Source organism: Merops nubicus, unplaced genomic scaffold (assembly GCF_000691845.1).
Source record: "Merops nubicus isolate BGI_N331 unplaced genomic scaffold, ASM69184v1 scaffold13834, whole genome shotgun sequence".
In the NCBI taxonomy this organism is placed as follows: domain Eukaryota; kingdom Metazoa; phylum Chordata; class Aves; order Coraciiformes; family Meropidae; genus Merops; species Merops nubicus.
Window position 1 is genome coordinate 57,699 of NW_008606059.1, and position 21,845 is coordinate 79,543.

At 43.4% G+C, this 21,845-nt stretch overlaps 1 protein-coding gene across 1 annotated transcript; it reads right to left on the reverse strand.

Moving 5' to 3' along the window:
• Positions 1-2,249: 2,249 nt before the first annotated feature.
• LOC103772189 (atherin-like) lies at positions 2,250-2,690 on the reverse strand. Its single transcript, XM_008939510.1, has one exon. The coding sequence runs from the start codon at positions 2,688-2,690 to the stop codon at positions 2,250-2,252; it is 441 nt and encodes a 146-aa protein (XP_008937758.1).
• Positions 2,691-21,845: the final 19,155 nt, after the last annotated feature.

A 21,845-nucleotide genomic window follows, 5' to 3' on the forward strand; every position in this document is an offset into this window, starting at 1 on the left:
GGTGCCTTTTTTCCTCCTCAGTAGCTGCAGAAGAGGCAGTGGATCTGAGGGGGGGAGATGTGTTTTATGATTTATGACACTTTATAAAGTGCATTTCACAGCAGGATTGACAGAGCTGGAGACTGAAGTCCACCCAAGACCAGGGATGTGGAGGCTGGTAGGGGATGGATCTGCCCCAGGTGACTATCCCTGTGCCTTGGAGCCACTTGTGGACTGAGTGGGGACACCTCTGCTCACTCAGTCCTTGCTTCCCTGCTCAAACTGTCTGTGGCACGAGAGGGGGTTAGTGCCAGGTGAGCCCAGGCCCTGTCTCTGCTGAGAGCTCGTTTAAGCACAGCGGTTCGTTTTGCACCACTGGTATCTCCAGAAGCCATGGGTGGGCTTATGCATATGATCAGGCTCCCTTATCCAGCTGTTGATCTAAAGCCAGGCTTATTTTGACAACCCCACCTCTTCCTCCACGGGCTGCCTCCTGATGGCAGGGGTGTCAGCACAGTTTCCCAGTGTGAGGGAGCTGGGCTTTATTCCTCGTTCCCTTGGCACTCACATGCTCTGTTAGATACTTCAAACGGGGCTCTTTCCCACGGTTAGTCACTGCCTCTGCCCCTTTCTTGCCTGTAGCCTCAGGGCTGCAGCTCTCCAGCCATCTATTTATATGGCCCTCATTTGTCTTAGTCTCTTTGGCACTTATATGACTCCCATTGGCCCAGGACCTGAATGCCTCCCAATCTTTAATATATTTATCTTCACACATGCAGACACACACGCATACCTGTGAGGTCAGGAAGTACCACTGCTCCTATTGTACAGATGGAGAACATTAAATGGTAATTGGCTAAACTGGGAGCAGGTGGTGGTGGTGATGGAGGAAGGCTGCTTACACATGGTACAGAAAATGGCATCACAAGAAATGCTGAATCACAAGAAAATCTCTGCAGTGCAAGTCTCCCCACTTGTATGTGAGTCTTGGTGACTGGAATATGAGATCCCAGGCATGTCCTATCCCTGCTCGGGCCTCTTCAATCTTGAATCTTGTTTTCAAGTATTTTTGTCTGAGTGATACAATTTCAGAGGTAAAATTTCTGTCCAACTGCCCAGCCAGGATGGAGATGAGGGTTGGAGCCCTCTTAGTCTGACAGAGAAAGAAAAGGATCTTTAATGGCAAAATCCTTCTCAGTTGTGCACTAGGTTTGCTGTTCTTGGAGGAGGTTTGACACCCTCTTTTCAGTGGCTCCAAGGTGGAGATGGGCCCAGCAGTCTAAAACACAGCCATCAGCTCAGGGTTTGCTTTATTTTGCTGGAGCTCTCTGAACAGACTCTGCTAGGGTAGGAATTTTTGGCAGCTCCTACGCAGCGACACTGTTCCTTGGCAGTAGCTTCCCGTTAGCATTTCCCAAAGATGGCAATGCTGCCAAGCAGATCTCCAAATGCCTTGCAAACTCAAACAATTAGCAGCATCTTCAGGACAGAAACAATGCTTGTTGCGTTTAAGGAGCTAAATCGACCCCCATTGGGGGTGGGTGGTAATCCCGTTCTTTTGAAGTCAAGGTGTCTTCTCCTGTGCTTAAAGTTGAGCAAGTGCAAAGCGTCTGGCTGAGCAGGGGCTGAAGCCACATGCCTGGAGCCACTGTGTGTGAATTGAGAAGTCAGGTGGCTGGTTCCTGGGCCCATGCCTGGCCAATAGACCACGGTGCTTAATTAGTGTGGCAGCTGTTCTCTGTTAGCAGTGCTTTCCTTAGGCGCCTGCACTAATGTTCTTGATAGCAGCTAAGGAGAAAAAGGAGGAGGAAATTGCATCTATATTTAATTAATACTGCATTCATATTTTATTGCGGAGAGCCCTTAGGTGCAGGAAGATTCTCGGCGAGAACCATTGTTTTTGAGTGCTGGAGCCGTCGCGTGGTGCCGAGATGAACTTTGGTTTTAAAAACAAAGCCAAATTTCTTCCAGGGTGACCTGGGAAAGCCCAGAAACCCTCTGCCACTCATCTCCCAGCCTCAGGCTGAAAAACAAGTGGTGAATTTGCTGATAATTCATATTTGATTAGCTTTAATATCTTCTAATACTGTGACTGAGAGAGACTTGGTGGGCTGCAGACAAACATCGCCCTGATTATTTTTTCCTTTTGATAAGCTGCCAGGCTTGGAGAGGTTTCCTTCTCGATTCTCTGAGCTCACTCCCCTCTTCAGCTGCGTGCTGTGCTCCTTCTCTTCTGGCTCCGCGTCCCGGCGAGGAGATGCGACGTGTGGTTAAGATGGCCGCCACGTTCCCGGCCTGCACGGCTGGATTGCTGTGGCTGATGGCAGCTCCGAGGAGGCCCGCGAGGCTGGCGGGCTCGGCCTTGGCAGCCGGGAGGGCTGAGAGCACGTGAGGGGTGGATGTTTGCCGGCGTGGCCTCGGCCGCGTTTGAGGCCACCTCGAGGCACCGCTCGCCTGGGCGCGATGCTGCCCCGGTAAACCCAGGGAGCCGGTGGGGTTTGGAGCCGGCCGGAGCGCGGGCAAGCGGGAGGTGCGGCCGCAGAGCCCACACGTGCTCTTCTGGCTGGGGGCCCCGAGCCAGCACGTGGACGGGCAGTGAGGTGGGGGCAGAGCGTGCTCACTGACCTGCTGTCAGCACTCGCCCCTCTCTCCTCATTAGGAGCAGGCTTGGGCCAGGAAGGAGACTTTTTATAGTCCAGTCGGAGAAACATTGAAAATAGCCTTTGAAAGACTGTGTCGTAAGAACTCGAACCTCTTAAAAAATTATGTACACACCACACCCTTCACGCACCATTAGGTCCCATTGTTTTGTTCAGTTAGCATGGGGTCCAGTTCTGCTTCTACTTTGTGAAACGCATTACAGCTCCTTCTCCAAAATGTTGTTATACTCTGTGGTTTGCATTAGAATGAAAACATGCAAGCAATTATTATCCCACCAAAACTAAATGTAATTAGATTTTTAAATCCTTCTCCTTTCACTGATTCCACAGTTTTTCCTTGGTAGTGTCCAAAATTCAGAGAGAAAGGACAGCTGAAGTCAGAAGTGTTTATAGAAAGGAGCATTTCTGCCTTCCTACAACTACAAAAGAAACATTTGTTGCCTCAGATAACGCCTAAGCAAACTGCTGTCAAAACAATTAGTGTTATTTTTCTATTATCCTCCTATTTGAGAGTAAATAGCCATTTCATGAATATGTTAATTACCTGGTAGGTGCAGAAGATAAGTGGATGGTCTGTCTCCACAAATGATGATATAGCTTCTATTGTATACAAAAATTTCCAACAATGATTTTTTTTCTTCCCAGTACTTGGGGTCAGGCGCTTGCAGTTAAACTGCTCCCAACTGGATCCGTTCTGCTTTGATAATTTAAAGATTTAACAAAAGTAACACCGTTGTGCAAATGAAGATTCCCCCCTACTTCCCCCCTCCTTTTTTTTTTTTTTAAAGGAAAAGCAGGCGGGTGAGCAGTCAGAACTTAGTCCCTACAATAACAACGTTTAAGTCTTGTTATATTTCTGTACTCAGTTTTAAGGGCTAACAGAGGCTCTGAAAAAAAAAAATCATTCATTTAAGTACTGCAGGGTATTATGTCTGTGTACTATTAAAGACATGGTGTTTTAAAATATAAAGTAATACTGAGTTACTCCATTTAAATCGGGCTGTTTACAGGGCAGAAATTACTTGTGAATATATCTGTCAGTAGGAACTGCAGGTTAGTAGCCAGATGTGTTTATTTTAAAAATCATTAAAATATTTATTTTAGTGAGAGTGGGCTTATTTAGGGTCTGGAGAAGCAGAAAAGTGCTGGTTTTCCTTTTGGGAATGTGTACATTTAGGAAAAAAATTCAATATTCTGCGAAGTTGAATGCACCATTGTGCCAGATAATTAAAATGTAAATTTAAGTATCTATGCCCGCATTGTGATTTTTTTAATACTTTTAAGTTAGTTGTCTTTTAAAACATGTGGTCAGCTGTTGTATTCACATATGGTCAAATGATCAAAGTCTGAACTCCTCTCTAATTGTCCCCTGCTGCTTGTCTGCTCTGTCCATGATCAAGGCCTCAGCAGGTGATAAGAAAGGCATGAGAACAGGCTGGAAGGAGAATGAACTACTGAGGGGCCCAAGCTGAAAGAAATAAAGACTTCCAGTACATCACCCTGACAGTAAAGAACCAAGAAAAAGTGAAGTCTGGTTAGTTCTTATTTTTTCTTTCTTTCTTGCCTTTTTTTCCCCCCTTGCTGACCAATCTGCATATATTTTTTAAAGGCAAAATGCAAATGGGGCAGTGTCTGTGTATTCTCAGCCCTTACAAAAGACAGAACCAAAGAGCCTACTGCAGACATGTTTATTTACTTGCTAGGAGGAGGAAGCTGCTAAGTCACACAGTTTATAGTATTTCACATGTTTGTGGAAATCATTGCAATTCTTTTCACTTCTGCTTGTCATTGTTTGCCTGGAGTTCACTTTGCCAGATGGTTCTTTATTGTCACTGGTGTCCACACCTCGCTCTTGCATCACTTCAAGACCAAATGGTGTGAAGAGCTTTAATACTTAGAGGATTTAGTAAAAGTAAATCCACACTTTGTGGAAGGTTCATTCTCAGCTATTCAAGCAGGTCTAGCACTGATTCAGAGAGGGAGTAGCTGACCCAAGGAATGAAGAAAGGGTGAAATAAATGGATTGTCTTTGCCATTCCTGATTGTCCCCTGCTCTCTTGCAGTCAAAATGCCAATGGAAAATTAAGGATCGATATTAGATATAGAATAAGGAGTTAACAGTTAAAGAAAGGAAGGCACGTTGTCAGATTTCTCCCCTTTTTCCCCCAGACAGCGTAGAAAACAGTTGGATGCTTTTCTTAAGCTAAATTTCTTAGGCTTGCAGTAATGTATTTGTATGCATCATGTTTCTGGAACCACGTGAGGATTAATTTTTTACATGAATTTGCATGCAAATAGAGTACTCCCTTTTGGCTTCTGTAGAGTCATTTCTTGATGTTTGCAAACACTGTCACTCAGATGCAAGAAGTGAGATTGCCCCATTTTACAGATGAGGAGGCAGTGGCTGGCTCAGAAAGAAGCAACTGATGTGCAGACTGCTGTTCAAATATGTAGGGCTGTGGGGCAATTTATATTTCAATATTAAAAATAGGTTTGAGTGCCTATTTGTCTAATTTTGCCGGTAGGCTGAAGAGTTATTTGTCCAAATGGCTACAGCAATAAGAGTGGACAGAGAAAGTGTGTGTCTCTGCATGGATAGGGAGTACTTTAGCAGGAGGCAGGTGTGAGAGGATTTAGAGGTTATTATAGAAAAATCCTTGTGGTGATCACACTATTATATGGCTGCTGTAAAATAGGCAAACAGGTTAATGGGGTATATCCGCAGAGGACAGAGCACACATCACAACCCTGCTGCAGTCCCTACAAAGAGGTAGAGCTGTGTTCAGTGTCATGAATTTTTTCTGGGGTCAGTATGGTCAGCTCCAAATGGTCCTCCTCATAGACTGTGTGAGTTTTACACAGGGCATCTCCCGGAGTGAGTTCATGGTAGAAGGGGAGATATCCCAATGCTCAAGGAGGGTGGTGGGAGAGGAATACGATCATGTCTCTGCACAGGGCAAAAGGTGAGAGAGCCTTGAAACAAAGAGTTTGGAGCATTTTGACCGTGAAGATTTGTGGAAGGGAGGGCCCCAGTCCTGCCGGGAGCTCTGCTGGAGAGTGTCTGCCTCAGCAGTGACCCACAGAAGTGAAGTGCCCCACAGAAATCTCAGCACTTTCATTCCCTCCCTCCTGTGTTCCCTTCTGGGGTGTGAGCTGGTTCCACTTGGTCATGCTCAAGTGACTTCCTGAGCTAGGGTCGGTGGAAGTGCACTGCTGAGGAGGTGAAGTGCCCACCACAAGCAACGTTTAACGTGAGAATCAGTGAAGCTGTTTGCTTCTGAGTGCAGTAAACAGGGAGGCTGCCAAGTGAGGGTAGTGAAGCAGGGTGTATAAATGAGCTTGAGAGACAGCTAGAGGTTTTATGAGGGGTTGGGTGGGGAGGTGGAAGGATGTGGTGACAGAAGAGAGAGGAGGGGATAAACAGAGCAGGCAGGCTTGTTAGGCAGAGTGCTCTTTTTCTACTGCTAACTCTTCTCAGGAAAGCTTTGTCATAGCAAATGCAGGGAGGTCTATTCCTTCTGCTTCATTTGCACATTCGAGCCCTGCTGTTCATAAAATGGGTGGCGCTGGGCTATCAGCCTATCCAAGTTCCTCTTCCTCATCCAACCCATATCCAGCATAAATGGAATCTGAAAGTATAATGCTACAGTCCTTGCTCTTTGCTGAAAAGCCCACACTGGCTGGAGAGTAGGCTGTGGAAGGAGCCCAGACCTGGCTGCTGCACTTCTCCTGCTCCATCCCTGACAACTGCCGAGTAATTGCAGCTTCTTATCTGTGGCGCAAATGATGAAAGATTTTGTTTTTAAGGGGAGTTGTATTTACTCTGCTGCTCTCCAGCATTCCTACCACATGCATTCAGCACCTTGTTAACTACCTCTGTCCAGTGAAGGCTGCATGATACTGCTTGGCCTGTGAGCTGTTTGCAAGCATCTGAGGTCAGGTGGGCTTTTGTCAGCTGGAGCACTTAGTTCCTTCTTGGTGAGTACAGGTCTTTCTCTCCAGGTGGGTTCAACTCCAGCTGCTTCTGTCTCATGCCCTTTGAGGCACAATTTCAGAAAAGATGAGGTGCATGCACACCTGCCTTGGCCCTGTGACGGTATCTAAAACAATCAGTACAGTAGGTGTGACTTAACAGACCTGGGTGTGAGGAATTCACCCTGGCCTTCTTCAGGTGTCTTGTGCATCCTGTGTACTACTAGGTCTGTCCCTCTGTGGGGTGCTGCTGGCTGAGGGATGATATATAACCCTTCTGTCAGGATTTGCCATGCCCTGATGACCTTCTTGTAAATATTTATTGGCCAGAACATCTAGAAGTAGGAAAGAAGATCTACCATGATGGCAGACACACAACAGGATCAGAGAGGCAGCCAAATTTAACCAGTTTAAAAATTTTGTCTTCTGACATTTGGTCCTCTGTTTCCTTGGGAATAATAGTGGCAGTGTCCAAGGAGAGCTGTTGAGAGTTAGCTTTGCTCCTGGAACCTTCTAAGCGGCTGTGACCCATCTATCTTCAACATAGCTGAGGGGCTTGTTTTTTGTAGAGAAACCAGCTTTGGTCGCAGACACTATTTGGTAAGAACTACTATAATAATAGAAGAACTATTTGGAAGTTGTACTTCTTTAATGGTAGTTTTTGTAGAACGCATTGATTTGTTACATATGCAACAATAACATACAGCAATATGTTAAAAATACCAAAACTGTGGTGGGAATATTGAGAAGCAAAGGATAGGAGTATCTTCTGTGTATCTCTGCGTCAGCTTTGCAGCCTGAAATGGTTCAGTGAGGAGTTATTGGTCACAGTGACTATTAATAAGGTCACATATTCTTATTTTTATATTGGTTCAAGTTCCTTTACTGGCAGGAGCTAGTCTTTCTGCCAGCCCATGGAAAGTTCCTGAGGAAAGAGCTCTCCATGCCTGCTGCTGCTGGTAGTTGGTGTCATGCTGTTTTTTTGGAAAATGTGTTTGGATGCTATTTTCTAGAATAAACAAGTTAAAGTGGTCAGCAAACAAAATAGATTCCTCCCACTTCTCTACTTCCCCCATATGCTCATAATAAGTGGCTAAGGAGAAGGAAAAAAAAAAAAAAGATAAGTGTTTGGATTTTACTTCTGAAAATGGTCAAAATTACGGAGTCAACAAAATCAATTTTCGGCTTTAAAAGTCCACCAGCCCAAGGAGTTCTGCACACTACTCCCTGGGGTCAAAGTAGGCGTTTAATCTCTGAAGTTCTATGCAGAGGAGGTGTGTTGAAAATAAGTTTTTGACAGAATCACATGCTTTGGGAGATTTGGAATCAACAGGAGGTGCATGGTTTGTTTTCTCTCATAGTGGTTTCGGACAGTACCTGTGAGCAGTGGGTTTGGTGGGAGGGGGCAAGGTGCCAGGCTCTCCTTCACACCTCCTGCTGCATTGTACCTCCTGTGATGTGGTGGGTTGTGATGCAGCCAGCCCACTGCCACCTCCCAGACTTGTGGGTCCCTGACCCAGCACCTGGTTGGAAGGTTATTGCTCCTGAGGCTGATTTTATGCTGTTTTATAGGTAACTGGAGAGGGCAGATCTCAGCCTCTCTTCCTTGGCATCGCTGTGTAGCAGAGTTTGGCTTATTATTTTGCCAGCCTACTAAGGAATGTTGTGAAAACTCTTTGCAATAACAGGTTGAGGGAGTACCATTGGGCTAAGCAGGGCCCTGTGTGCTGTGGCACATATTTCATGTAGGACTTGATCCTGTAAGATGTTCCTCCTGGCTGGACTTGAGTGAGAGACAGTGTGAGCCCACCCTGTCCATGGGGCCTCCAGCTGACCAAAAAGAAAAGGGTGAAGAGAGTGTTGTCTCTTCTTTGGATTGTATTGTGAGGCAGAAGAGAAGCAGGAGGGTTCAGAAGGGACTCTGCAGGAGGATTTTGGCTGGCAGAGGGAGGAAGGCACTTTTTCTGTGCTGTAGGTCAAGTGGTAGGGTAATGAAGAGAATAGCCCTAATGTGCATAAATGCTGCCTGTCAAAATGACTCTTTCTCCTCTGCAAATCTACTTAAAAATAATTACCCATGTGCCACCCTGAAACACATCTAGCAATTAAATGATAAGGTTAATATGTTACATGCATGGAAGCCAGGAAATTTGGAGGCAGTGTTGCCATAGCAACCGTAACTCTGCCCTCCTGGGCATAGGCATAAAAAAAATGTGGGTGCGGTCAGGGCACAGTTGTGGGGGTGGGAAATGCCGCCAGCATGGTAGCAAAGGGGTGGGAAAAGTCATAAAAATGTAAAAATAAACCCAACTCTTTCATCTCATTTTGTAGTGTCAGTGGAAGAGCAATAAAAGGTGAAGCTCCACTCCATTATGCATGTCAGAGGGAGCACGGCGGTCCTCACTGTCAGGACGTGCCAGAGACCCTGTGCCTTTGGGAGGGCAGAGTTAACTTTGCTGATTTAAGCCTCAACAGATTTCAGCTGTTCTCAGCTCTCCAGGGATATTGGATCAAGCGGGTAAAGGATTTCTTCAGAATCATACCACTGTCCTCCTTTGAGTCCTCCAGCTAAAGGCGATACTGTGCTTCTGAAAGTGCTGCTCAGACCTGGCCCGCTGAGGAGAACGCATATTCAACTACAGTCAAATTAATACCATACCATTAAGAGCAAGACTTAGGCTCCAAAAGGGTTCCCTGTCTCTTCCACAAACTTTGAAGCCATCTGATTTTGGTGTGAGGATGACAGAACGTTTGCTTTTGTGCACACGCGTGTCTGTGAGCGGTTGGGTTGGTGCCAAGCTGGTTCCGCCCTTTGGGAGGGAAGGAAACGACCATGACTAGAAGTGGTAGGGTACCTCTGGGATGAAGAACCTCCCTTCCTCATGGCTGCAGTGTCTCTGCCTGTGACTACTACTTCCAGGTTTTGTTTGTGCAGCTGATTTTAGGTTAACAGAAACCCCAGTTGTGAATGATGTGGCTTCTCTTGCCTACAGAATATGAAAGGAATTTGGCAAGGGAATCAGAAATGATGAAATGATGATCAGAAAAATTGACATTTTCTGCTTTAATAAACTTGGTACTTCAACCTTCGTAGTTTTGCTGAGATGATGATTCCTGTTTCAGTGTCCAGGGCCTCGTTCCTTAATAATTTCTGAATCTATTGTTTCACCTTTGTGAAGTGGTTTGGTTTTCTGTTGCTGTCTTCTCAGAATAGATCTGTGCTTAGGTATTACTGCAAAAAACAGGTAATTTTTTAAAATGAAAAAGTGTCAGCTGGTTGCTGGCAGATACCTCTCATCTGGAAAAGACTCTTGGCTCATATTCTGGTTATCCTTGCTGAGATAAAGCAAGGAACTGAAGCAAATGAAGCACTTGTGAAGTATGCTACAGCTTCTCCCTGTAGTATGCAAATGAACTACAAATCATCTGTATTCCTGCAGGAAGTCCTTTATGAAAAGCAATGGGATGGAGGAAGAAATGGAGGGTCTGGGCACTGGTGGGATTATTTTCAGTGGAGGGCAGCATGCATTTGCTGTGTGGTTCGGGTATGATGATAGAATTCTGCTTTCCATGGAATGCTGTGGCTCTCAGAGGGAGGAGGTGAAAGACATAGTATGATAAGGAGTTTCGTCTCAGGGCATTTTATTTTATATTAAAACATCATTTTTTATTTTTTAGCAAATGCATACCAAATGTGAGAGAGCCTATTGTGTTACCAGACTTTAAAATTAAAACATGCACACAGATCGTGCAATTGTTTTTATTGTACCGAGACGTCATCCTAATATCACTTTGGTTTATTTGAATAAATTACATGTATTGGGCAATCATGGGGTAGGAATTTGACATGAGAAAATCAGTAAAGGTACAGGATGACAATACCATGAAAGGCAATGTTTTTGGAGAAGATGCTCTCTATATACCATTGTTCAATGTTGAAACATGTTTCTTCAATTTACATTCCTCTTTTTTTAAGGGTGCATAATAGTGTAGTGTGGGGAACTTGGGACAGACAGAACTTAAGGAGATTTCTCTAACTACACACAGTATTTTGTTTGACACACAAGCAGCTGCCATAGCAACTGCAAGATCACACACTGTTATGGTACCTCCAAGAGAGGGGTTGTCTTTTACAAGAGGTGCAGGCATGTGAATTTGCATGTCAACTTCATCTGACAGTAGCCGTGACTTTTGGGGAGAAATGATACCTCCAGTTGTATGGTTCTCTCCCCGTGGGATCTTCATGGATTTTTTTGATGCTGTTATTTTTTCCACTTTGCTGTAATTTTTTTAATTCTCTTACAATTTTTTTTTTTTTTTTTTCTGAGCAAGAGGACTAGAATATATCTTAAACTGTTCATTATTATTTCTGTATACAATCATAGAGTGTCTGGGCTGGAAGGGACCTCCAAAGGTCTCTAGTCCAACCCCCTGCTATAAGCAGGGCCATCTCCAACTAGATCAAGCTACTCAGAGCCTCATCAAGCCTGACCTTGAATGTCTCCAGGGACGGGGCCTCCAACACCTGGGCAACCTATTCCAGTGGTCTGTCATCCTCATATTGAAGAACTTTTTCCAAATGTCTAACCTAAATCTCCCCTTTGGTACCCTGAAGCCATCTTATACCTATCTGGGGCTGCTGACTGGCTGTTAGGCTGACAGAGTTGTGGGCTTGTTTCAGATATCTAGAGATTCCTGGATGCAGCTAAACATGTTACTTCAGTAGATAAGATAGAAAAAAGACAACAAACCAGGGAGAGGGTCACTGGTACCTTCTTTCCATCCTGTTGTTTTGTCATCAAATAATATCCCAAATGAAGCTAAACTTACCTTCCTAACAGCCACGAGTGAGGTATTGTCCCTGTTTCACAAGTGGATGAGCAGTTCCACTAAGGAGTTAACAAACTCGTATGAGACCTAAGATGAATCAGCTGAGAGGTGGCAATAGGTCTCATGAGTGTTTAGGAAAATAGTGAGGTAAGTCCCTGCAAGCAAAATTTACCATGGTAGGTGATAAAACAAAACATGGAGTATTTTACAGCCATGTCCTGTTCCTGCAGACAAACTTGTATCAAACCCCAGCTGTATCAGTGGTAGTTCACTTGTGTATAGCACTTGGCCTGTTAGACACCCAAATGGTTTAGTTTTCTGACTCAAGATTTATTCTCTTCTGTTTGTTTTGAAAAGGTCATGGTGATGCATCCCAAGACATGTTATATATCATTTAGGGAACTACCATGTGTCTTTGAAAATGAGAGCAAATCAAGAGAGTTTCCCAGTTTTTATTAGTAACACATGCAGAGAGTCTACAGACATTCATAGATCACCTTAACGGGTGCATTTTCTTAGAATTTGTTACTTTGTGAGGCCAACAAGTCTTAGTCATGGTCCAGGATGTCAGGAAATACATTGAAACAAAACGGTCCTATCCTCAGGCCACTTCCAAAGTAAGCCCAGTAAGAGAGGGCTGGCTTACCAGTAAGAGGAAACAGAAATAGTCAGATTAGGGGCGTGTGAGGAGTTGATGAGAACATTGGTCTATGGACCTCTCTGAGGAAAACAGCTATTTAAGTGATGACAAACTGTTTGTTTGCATGAGGATTCAGGAGACTTTGAAGGCTGGTTTGAAGGCAAACAATGAAGTCACTTTGTAGATGGTTGTTGGGAGCTTTTCCTAGCAGGAGGGGCAGCAAGGGAAAAAGCAGAAAGGAATTTTGTTTGAAAACATAAGGTAGAGGGTATGTACATGAGGAGCAGGAGCCAATGTTGTAAATTCATCACACTGTGTGTAAAACAAACCTTTATCAACTGTTCCTCCTATTCATCAGAGTTGCTGAAATTTATGGAGCTCTCCCAAAGATGACCAGGAACGGAAATATGGTATTGCTGACTTCTGGTGGATTTTCCCAGTCTTGTTCCCTGGTAAAGCTCTGTCTTCTTATGTGAATGACCGTCTCCTTTCCTTCTTCAGGAAAAGGGCTGTGGTGCATGTTACAGGGAACTGCCATACCCTGCTGGGGATGTATTGGCCAAAGACCTTGTATCGGGGCCTAACTTTTAACTTCTGTTAAAAAGCATTTAACAGAAGTGAGAATGAGTTCTGGAAAGAAGCATGAGGAGAAGCAACCATTTTCTGGTTGTTGGAGCCCAAATCATAACTATGACTTGGGTATTCTGAGGCCTACTCCATCTTTATAAGGCGTTTGTATATCTTTGCCAGATTTGGGTGGTCAAAATTAATGAGTTATACCTCAGAAAATGCATGAGGAGGAGGGTTTTTTGCCTTTTTTTTTTTTTTTTTTTTTGTGTTGTCATGTTTATGAGCTATGAGGCCTACCTGTGTTGCTTATTTCAAGGTTTTCTTTGTAACTGAGAGTTAGAAACTTATTTTTATGGCACATATTCCTTTTTAATATGGAACCTAGATTTGGGTGAGTCTCATGCCTGCAGGTTTTGAGGCTTCCTGAAAAGCACCAGATGTTGCAAGGCTTGGGATGAAACTGCAAGAGCCTGAAGTGCTGCTGGTACAATGAGGCCTTTTTATACAGCATCCTTTTTGGATTACTTGCATATAAAATGTAGTTGAATTATCCGTTCTCCTCCTCTTTATATTTGGGCTGGATGGGAGGCTGATTTCTGATAGGTTTTAGTATGATAACATGATTTTCTCTGAGCTTTGCATGTAATCTGCCCATATTATTGCTAGGTTGTTATTCCCCTTGTTGTTGCAGTGGATACAGTGCACAAGTCTTCAGGATACACTTAATATTTATGGTGGGAAGTGGGCTGTTTGCAGACTAGTAAGAAACTTAAATAATTACTTTGCTTTCCAATTGAAACCCTGATCTGAAGCTCTGACTGCCACAAAATTCCCGTGTAAAGCCACATAGATCTTCAGCTGCGTTTTTTTTGGATCTATTTAGATCCCTGTTTGGTTTCTAAAAGTGGGAATGAAGTCTGTGAACATCTCTAGCCACTTCCTCCCACACGTTGCCTGGTGAGAGCTATTGTCTGCTTGGGTATCTATATACAGCATAACTGTAGGTGTGACTTTCTGTGGTTTGACCAATTTCAAAAAGTTAAAGTTGCTAAAGATGACCACAATGATAATTTAATATGAAGTGCTTTAAGGAAATGCTGAGATAGCAGTGAATTTTCTAGAAAGATCTGGAAAAAAAACAAAACAAAACAAGAATTTGAAAATTCAAATGGGAGAATATACATTTTGAGGACTGGAAGCCATGAGAGGAAAACTGGTTTCTAAACTGGTGCTAAACTTGGTGTTGTATAAATAGAAGTTTAATCATGATCAAAAAGTTTGTGGTAAGGTGAAAGCTCTTGAAAGACAAATTTTGAATTGATTTGGAATAAAATTGGGACTTTCATTCTGACTTTCTTGGGTTTACTTCAAGTCTACAAAAATTGTGCCTTTATTTCTCTGTATTTGAGAATAATCTAACACAGTAAAAAAAAAAAAAAACCCAAACAAAACACCAGTTTAATTAGGTTGTTTTGGTGGTTTTGAGATGCACTCTTGATTTTCAAGGCTTTTGGAAAGACCTAAGGACAAGGACATGTCATTAATTTGGTTTGTACAAACAGAAGCAACGTAGCAGTAGTATTTTATTAGATAGCAGAAGGCAGCAGCTCAGTCAGGGGCTTGGATCAGGTCTAAAGCAACTCAGATGGACTTAATTCTTTTCCTATGTGCTGCACTGCCAACTGAATCAGTAGGCACTGACTTCAGCAAGACTTCAGATGAAGTCTTCAGAAATGTCTTCAGATGAAAGTAGCCTACAGCCATCTTCCCTTCTTCTTCTATCCTGTCCACTCCAAGTCAAACCTCTGTTTGACTCTTCTCCTCAGGGACTACCCCTGGTGGCACTTCTAGAAAGCAACTGGAATACTGCAGGTCCAACTCTCCCCCATGGTGTTTCCAAAGATTTTCTCATCTTCTGATATCAGAGCACAATACTAATGCTAGCAAACTTAGTCTAAAGCATACTTTTTGACAGTCCTCAGCCCTTTTCTATGAGGTGGAATGGAGGACGTGCAAGTGAAATGAACTGACTTCTCCAGGAGCATGTAAGGCATGCTGGTGATGTGATTCTCCTCTCCTGACACACACTTTTGCAGCTGGTGACTATATTGTCTTTGCTTTCCCTCATACCTTTAAAAAATTTGAGTAGATTTTCTTTTGACAGCCACTGCTGCTGCTTTTTCTCTAACAGAAAGCCATTCAAATTCCTCTTTTATAATTTGGGGGGCTCTGCCACCTAGATGGAACTGGTGGCACAGGCATAGCTTGGGTCTCTACTGGGAGTTAGGACGTGCCAGCAAGGGAGCAAAAGGAGAACACTCATGAGGAAAGCTGTGTCATCCTGTGACCTCCTTCATCTCTAGCAGGCTTTGGCTGAGGTTAAACAAGTTGCAAGAACCACATGAGAGAGGGCAATTGCTCACACGAACGTTACTGTGCCAGGGGTTTTCACCCCTCCCTCTGTATTTAGCATCTACTAGCAGGAGAAACAGTTGAGAGGATGGAGATCCTGATCTCCTGTGAGCCAGTACAAAGGAGCCATGGGGGTGGGGATGCTCTGGTATCAGTTATGGCTGGAATCAGCCTCGGAGGAAAGCAAACAGTGGGAATAAAGGTCACAGAGGAAAGCCAGGATATCATCTTAAAGAAAGCCTTTGCTGCACAGGATTGCCATGTGCAGTGCTGCTGAGCATCTTGAAAAGCAAACCAATAGCATTAGGGTGGGAATTCCCACTGCAGCCCCCTCCTCTAGCCCCCTCACCTCTGTCTTGAGATCAAAAAGGCAGCAGCAGTGCAGCCTTCTGCCTGCGTGAGAACAGAGCCTGCGGAAGGGAGCGGCCACATGGGAAAGCTGCTCTGTGAAGAGGCTTGAAAAATAAACAATGGAACATCAGCACAGTGTGAGGCAGCTACCTGGCACTCCCAGGGAAGGAGGAAGGAGAAACCATTTGTGCCTGGGATAGGCAAGATCCAGCCTTCCCCTCTCTTTTGAATGGCACAGTCTTCATTTCCATGCACTTAGCAGCCCCAGGGTGGTGTTTGCAGGGAAGGCAGTTTGGTGGAGGTAGATGCTGCAGGCAATATAGCACCGGGGGGAGCACGTTTTGTCAGATTGTGCTTTCTGCCTGTTGAAGGCTAAAACACCCTAGCACAAACCATCTTGCAGCTTGCACTGGGGAGCAGGATGCTAATGGGATGTGCCAGCAGTGTTGCCTCATCTCAAACAAATGATGGAAACGATGGGGAGAACTTCAGGCTTTTTGTGTCCCCAAATTGTTGGCGTTAGCCTGATCTCTTGCTGTACCTGACAAAATCTTTCCCAGTGGTATGGGTTTAATATAACCAGGTGACAGTTAAGGAGGAGACCAAAGTGGGTAATCGTTCCTGAAAGACACACTGATGTCAGGTGCCTGTGAGGATTTGCACCGGGCTGTTTTTTCCTCCTTCTCTGTCTAGGTTTCCTGGGAAGCCATTTTGCTGCACATCTGGTGTTCCTGACCCACCGCATGGGAAGCCTGGAGTAATCCCACACTGCACTGAGCATGTTTGAGAAGTTTTGTATGACAAGATCGCTAAGTGTCCTGCCCTTTGCTCTGCCCCCTCTCGTGTTTGTCACATCTAATAATGGGCAGAAATGTGGTGTGTGCCACTGAACACGGGGAATTTGTTTGTATTCTGTGTTTGCCACAGCCTTTTAATTTGAGGAGGGAGCGTGGGAGCAGGGAATGGCTAAAAACACTTCTCTTTGGTACCTCCCCACCAGAGGCTACATAGAGCTCTTAGGAACGATGTGAGCTTCAGCTGAAGCTTTGGGCTTTAGAGTGGCAGTCGTGTCTCAAGGGGCAGCCTTAAGTGCTATAAAATGCTGTATCTATTTCAGTGGATGGTGAAGGATGTATAAGGTACACTGTTATCTGTGCCCTGTTATCTGCAGTAGAGATACTGGGCTCTGTAATTTCCAGTGAGGAGGACGTCACATTTTATGTTGGAAGGGAACTGCTGTAGAAAGATCAGGCAGGTTGTCCCCAGCTCCTAGCCTATGTGGGGTGCTCATACACTTTTTGTGATTTGTGCCCATGTTGCTGTCATGTACAGGACTGTACTACTGCAGTCAGAGTGGGCTTTTGTATTTAATCTCAACGTGGGTATGTTTGGAGCCTGTTCTTTGGAGAGAGCCCATCTAGTCAGGTAATAATAAGGTGTAAAGGTGCAGGAGAATCCCTAGTTGTGAATTCCTGGTGATTTTTCTTATGCTTACATATTTCACTGGTTGTTAAATGTTGTGTGTATCTGAGAAGAGAACCAGCCTAATGGCTTTCTTAGTCTCTGGAACACTTACTCCCTCTTCATAGATGTAGCATGTTCATTTTTTTCTCACAGACACTTCCATCTTTTCATCCTCTATTTTTATTTCCTCCTTGCATCTTGTAGACATACTGAGTGAATAAATGCAGAACAGCAGGTCTCCTGGGAATGTGAATATTTGAGGGCTCTTTCCTCAAGACATACGAAACAAAAACTAAACTAAGAGACCTTTAAACTAGTTATGAAGTCAGAGAGGGAAGTTGCTAAAAATATTGGTGGGGATTTTATGAGGAGGAGGGGAGAAATTAAGACCTACTTGGAAAAGGTGGGAGATGATTTGTGGCCAGCTTCAATACTTGCCATTTCTGGAGGGTGAGATCAAGATTATGAGAAAGCTTCAATTGTCTTTATTATCTAGTCCAGAGGAAAATGGGGCTGGTTTAGCAGGGATGCTGGCAGGAAAGGAAGACATCCATAAGAAATTACTTCTTATGTGAGGCCTTCATTCCCTCCTTAGTCAGTACAAATGGGGACAAGGTCTACTTTTGGATACATATGAGCATTCAGCAGTCAGCAGGGAAGCTTCCACAAGGCAAATAAACTCCCTGACAAATCAGAAAGGCATCTGCCTTGTTCTGTAGACTATGTAAGAAGTGTGGAATCTTAAATGAGACATGGAAATTAGGTGGTTTGTGCCAGTAAGATAACGTTTTTGAGAAGCATCTGGTTCAGGATTGTGCAATGTCTAGCATGGGTGCTTTCTGGGACAATTCTCCATCCAAGGCTCAGTTCCATTTGCTTTATGTCTAGGCCTTTCCAGGAGCATATTGCAGAGATTTCTGAAATGATGGCAATCAGACAGGAGTGGGATTCTGGAGCGCGAGTGCTTTGTCAGCATGATATGGCACCCAAGTGGAGGAGCCCTGCTGACAAGATAATTTCCCTGCTTCTGGGACCTGGCTAGTGTTTCCAGAGGAAGTATTGTGTACATGCTGGCTCTGTGCACAGGAGGAATGTCATCTGAGATAGCTGAAGGCAGGAGACGTTCCAGCATTAGTGCTGCTGTTGGGTAAGACCTGGCTGTTGCCTGTTATCCAGAATATTTCAATAAAGTCTTCAGGGTATTTCCACTGAGACACAGATTTTTGGATGACTGTTCTTATCTTTGTTTTCCTAAGCTTTCTCAATATCTTTTTCACTTCCAGCTGTGAAATTAAAATACAATTTTTTTAAAAAAAATTTTTTTTTGTTTTGCCTCACATGGTGGTTGTGGGCTAACTTTATCTTTGTTGCATTTTGTGTGGCAATGACTTTTGGTATCAACCATTTAATTGCAAAAATGCAGAAACAGAAAAACACCAGAGAAACACACCCAAAACAAATGACAAGCCAGATTTTGCTATGCCTATGAATACATGATAACGCAGCAAGGAGAGCATTTGCCAAGTGGGTGGGAAAATTGGTAGGGAAAAGATTGTCATTCCATGGTCCAAGAGAGGTATTACAAATAGCTTCCCTTTCAGCTTTACACCTTTCATCATCAGAGCTGCTGGGCTTCACTTATTATGAGCTTCTGCAGCAGGACAGCCTTACTCAGAGATAAACTGGCTTCATATCAAACTGAGATTCTTTTTTTTTTTTCTGGATGTATCAAACTGAGATTCTCTTTTTTTTCTGCAGGATGCAGATTTTTGGGTTTTTTCTTCATGAATGGGGTCATTATTTTGGAATTTAAGGCCTTTCAATAAAAGGGGGGTGAAAGCTTAATAGTCATGAAATGCTTCATAATTTTAAGCAAAGCAGCCTTGGCATGTGGGAACAAAGTCTCAGTACCCACTGCGAGAGCCTGGGAAGAGGTTTCACTCTGAACTGGCAGTGCCTTGGATTGTGAACTAAAGTTGGCTGCTCCATGACGTCAGTGGAGTTCTGTGGGTACCAACCAGCTGAGAGTCTGGCACACTGAGCACTTGTTCTAGGGGAGTGATGAAGACAAGGTGAGCAGAGCAGAAAGGCTGCAACAGTGCATTTAAAGCAGAGAAAAAAACCCCTGCTTTTAGCCCAAAATGCATTTTTCACAGGTATTTAGAAGTTCTCAACAGCAGCTTTGTGCTGGGAGGTTGGTGTGCTGTGACTCAAAGGTGAATATACACTGTAGGCTCTACAGAGCTGAGCCCTGGGGAACACAAGCCAGTTTAGAGGGGAGGAAAAAGCTGATGCCCAGTTTATTGTCTGGCTTGTGTTGCATGTTGTCCAGTTCCTACAGGAATATCTGATAACGCTCTATTTCTTGAGTTTGGTATTATCAGCAAAAAGTGTCAGGCATTTTGTTGTGAGATAATGTTGGCCTGACCAAATCTGTGGGGATTTTTTCAAACTCTGTTCTTTTTCCTGAATGTTTCTGTATCACACATGGATTATACTCTGTATAAGTTAGTCTGATGTTCTGTAGAATGTGAATGAGATGAAGAAAGAAAAACTTTGAAGCAACACTTTAAGCTCATCAAAAGCTTGAAGCCTGATAAAGTTCTCAATTTTTAAAAATAGGATAAATACTAGACATTTTATTCAAATTTGGGATGAAACTGTATATCAACATTTTAACATTTCCCATGGCAGCTGGGAGATCTTGTTGACCAAAGAAAATAGCCTAAGTAATATGGCTCTGATATTTTGGTAGAAAGGGAAAGAAAATCAGCATTAGGTTGAAGTCATTCATCCTGGAACCAGTATTGCTGCAAAAATGTGATAAGCCAGGGCATCATCAGAAGAAACTTGGAGAAACATCTCTTAGAATTAACTGTCTTACCAGTAGCTTAGGGAAGTAAAGCAAATAAGTTGGGGTGACTCTTAGGCAGCTGATTCAAACTGGTTTGACTGCACTGGTAATTGGGAAACAAAAATGGCCTTTCCCAGGGAATTGTGTGTGAGACCCTAGTGCACCATTACAGCATTTTTTAATAATACTCTTCACCCTTCTGAGAAGTAGTTATATTTTTTGAGAAGAAATATGGATTTTTAGTTTGCATTTTCTAACTTGTCTTCTCTTCCAAAGGAAAACTTGGCACTCTGAACGTGCTAACTCCAGCAGGCATCCAACACGTGCTTTGGAGAAGGTGATTATTCTCTGTCACTGGGGCAGGTGTCTCTTCCTGTGAAGATTTCTGCTGCCATTAAGAAGTGGTGTCCTAAAGGGGTTTGTATTTTTAGCAGCTGTGATTTATGTCCTGTGGGCTCTGTCTTTAAACCATGCCTCAAAGAGGGATAGGTTATTTTACAGAGAAACCCATAAAGTAATATATGCTTCTGGTGTGACTTGCTTTAAAGCTGTGCATTAATTCTTGAGAGCTGAGGTCAGCCTGCCTGTGCTGAGATCTGCACAATGACATTTCCATGCTGTGGCTCATTTTGTGCTGATGTGAGAAGCAGGAAGTAATATTTACCATATGAAGGTGCTAGTGGTATTAATAGTAATGACAATGAATTAATACTAATGTAATGCATTTAAAGAACTGTTCTTTTCATCCTTAAGTCTCAAAATACTTAGCAGGACTTTCTCCAGTTTTCAGAAAAAGTAATGGGAATGCTAATAAAAATTCAGGTTTTGTAGGAATCCGTATCTAACTCTGCTACAGATGCAAATCCTTGGTTGCAGCTTGGTGGAGATATATTGCTTTGGAGTTCTTGCTTTTGAGCTGGAAATGTACTTGTTCTGATGGTCTGGAGACATCTTCTCCACAGGATGAGGAACCATCTGGGCTTTTCCCCTGTCCCCTGCTTCTGTAAGTGATAATGCAGATCAAACTGTGAATGGAGAGAAGGTAGCTTATCTTTGACACCAGTTACCAAATGGTGCTGGTTTAGAGAAAGCCTCAGCCTGGACTCAGTGTTCAGTGCAAGCTGAAATCATCACCAAAATTCAAAAAGCAGTCTTGCCACTCCTCTAATCCACATGCTTTGGGTTTGCCAACACAGTGAAGAGAACTCTTATTTCTAACTTTCTCTCTCTTGAATTTCTGGGAATTTCATCTACTGCCTATCTAAAATCTCATCATTAAAAAGCAAGAGCCAGAAATATTGAGCAGAGTTGAAGGTGAGGAGAGATTCCAAGAATAGGGAATGTCTTCTTTGCTTGGTGTTGAGCTTTAAACAAATTTATCATAACTCAGGTACCTTCTCATGGAGAAACACCACGAGGCAGAAGATGTGACTTTATCCATTTCACATATGGAGGGAGACTTCTTGGGAAGCCATAGTTGAGCTCCATGGCAAATGAAGTAGAATTTAGCCAGGACCCTAGCAAGAGCAAATGCACTTAATCCCACTACTTTTAAGCCCCTAAACAATCTTGTGCATAATAGTCCAGCTGAGAAAGAGATATTACTGTTGTTCATCTTGGTTACACTGTTGGAATATTTCCTCCACTCCCCAGTGCTCTATGCAGTAAGTCATAATTTACAGCTCTCCATAGTCTGATCAAGACATAAACCAACTTCTGTTGTGAAGATTTACAGGTAAGCTGTAGATACCAAAGCTTAGTGCTTGTACTTTTCAGTGGCATTACAGTGGTTGTTATGATTCAACAAAAGGAATTTGGTTCATTAGGGGTTTAAGAAAGTGGTGATGTATCTCTGATGTGTAAGACATATATGGTAGAATATAAGAAGGCTGTATTTTTTATGTGTAACTATGGAAGCATCCTTTGATATCAGAGAATTGCTTTATGAATGAAATTGGAAGAGGTATTTAAATGTCAAGTATCCTTCATCTTGTTCATTCAAACACAGAATATTTATGAGGATACTGTTAATAAAGCATCTTTGCCTGTCTGACAGGCTGGACTTAGGCAGATTGTTTAACAGTGGAAAGGACTAAAAAAGTGAGGAAAGGAT

Bases quoted from the DNA above. Each gene is read 5' to 3' on its own strand.
- LOC103772189 (XM_008939510.1), bottom strand. From the start codon at position 2,690: ATGTTTCTCCGACTGGACTATAAAAAGTCTCCTTCCTGGCCCAAGCCT.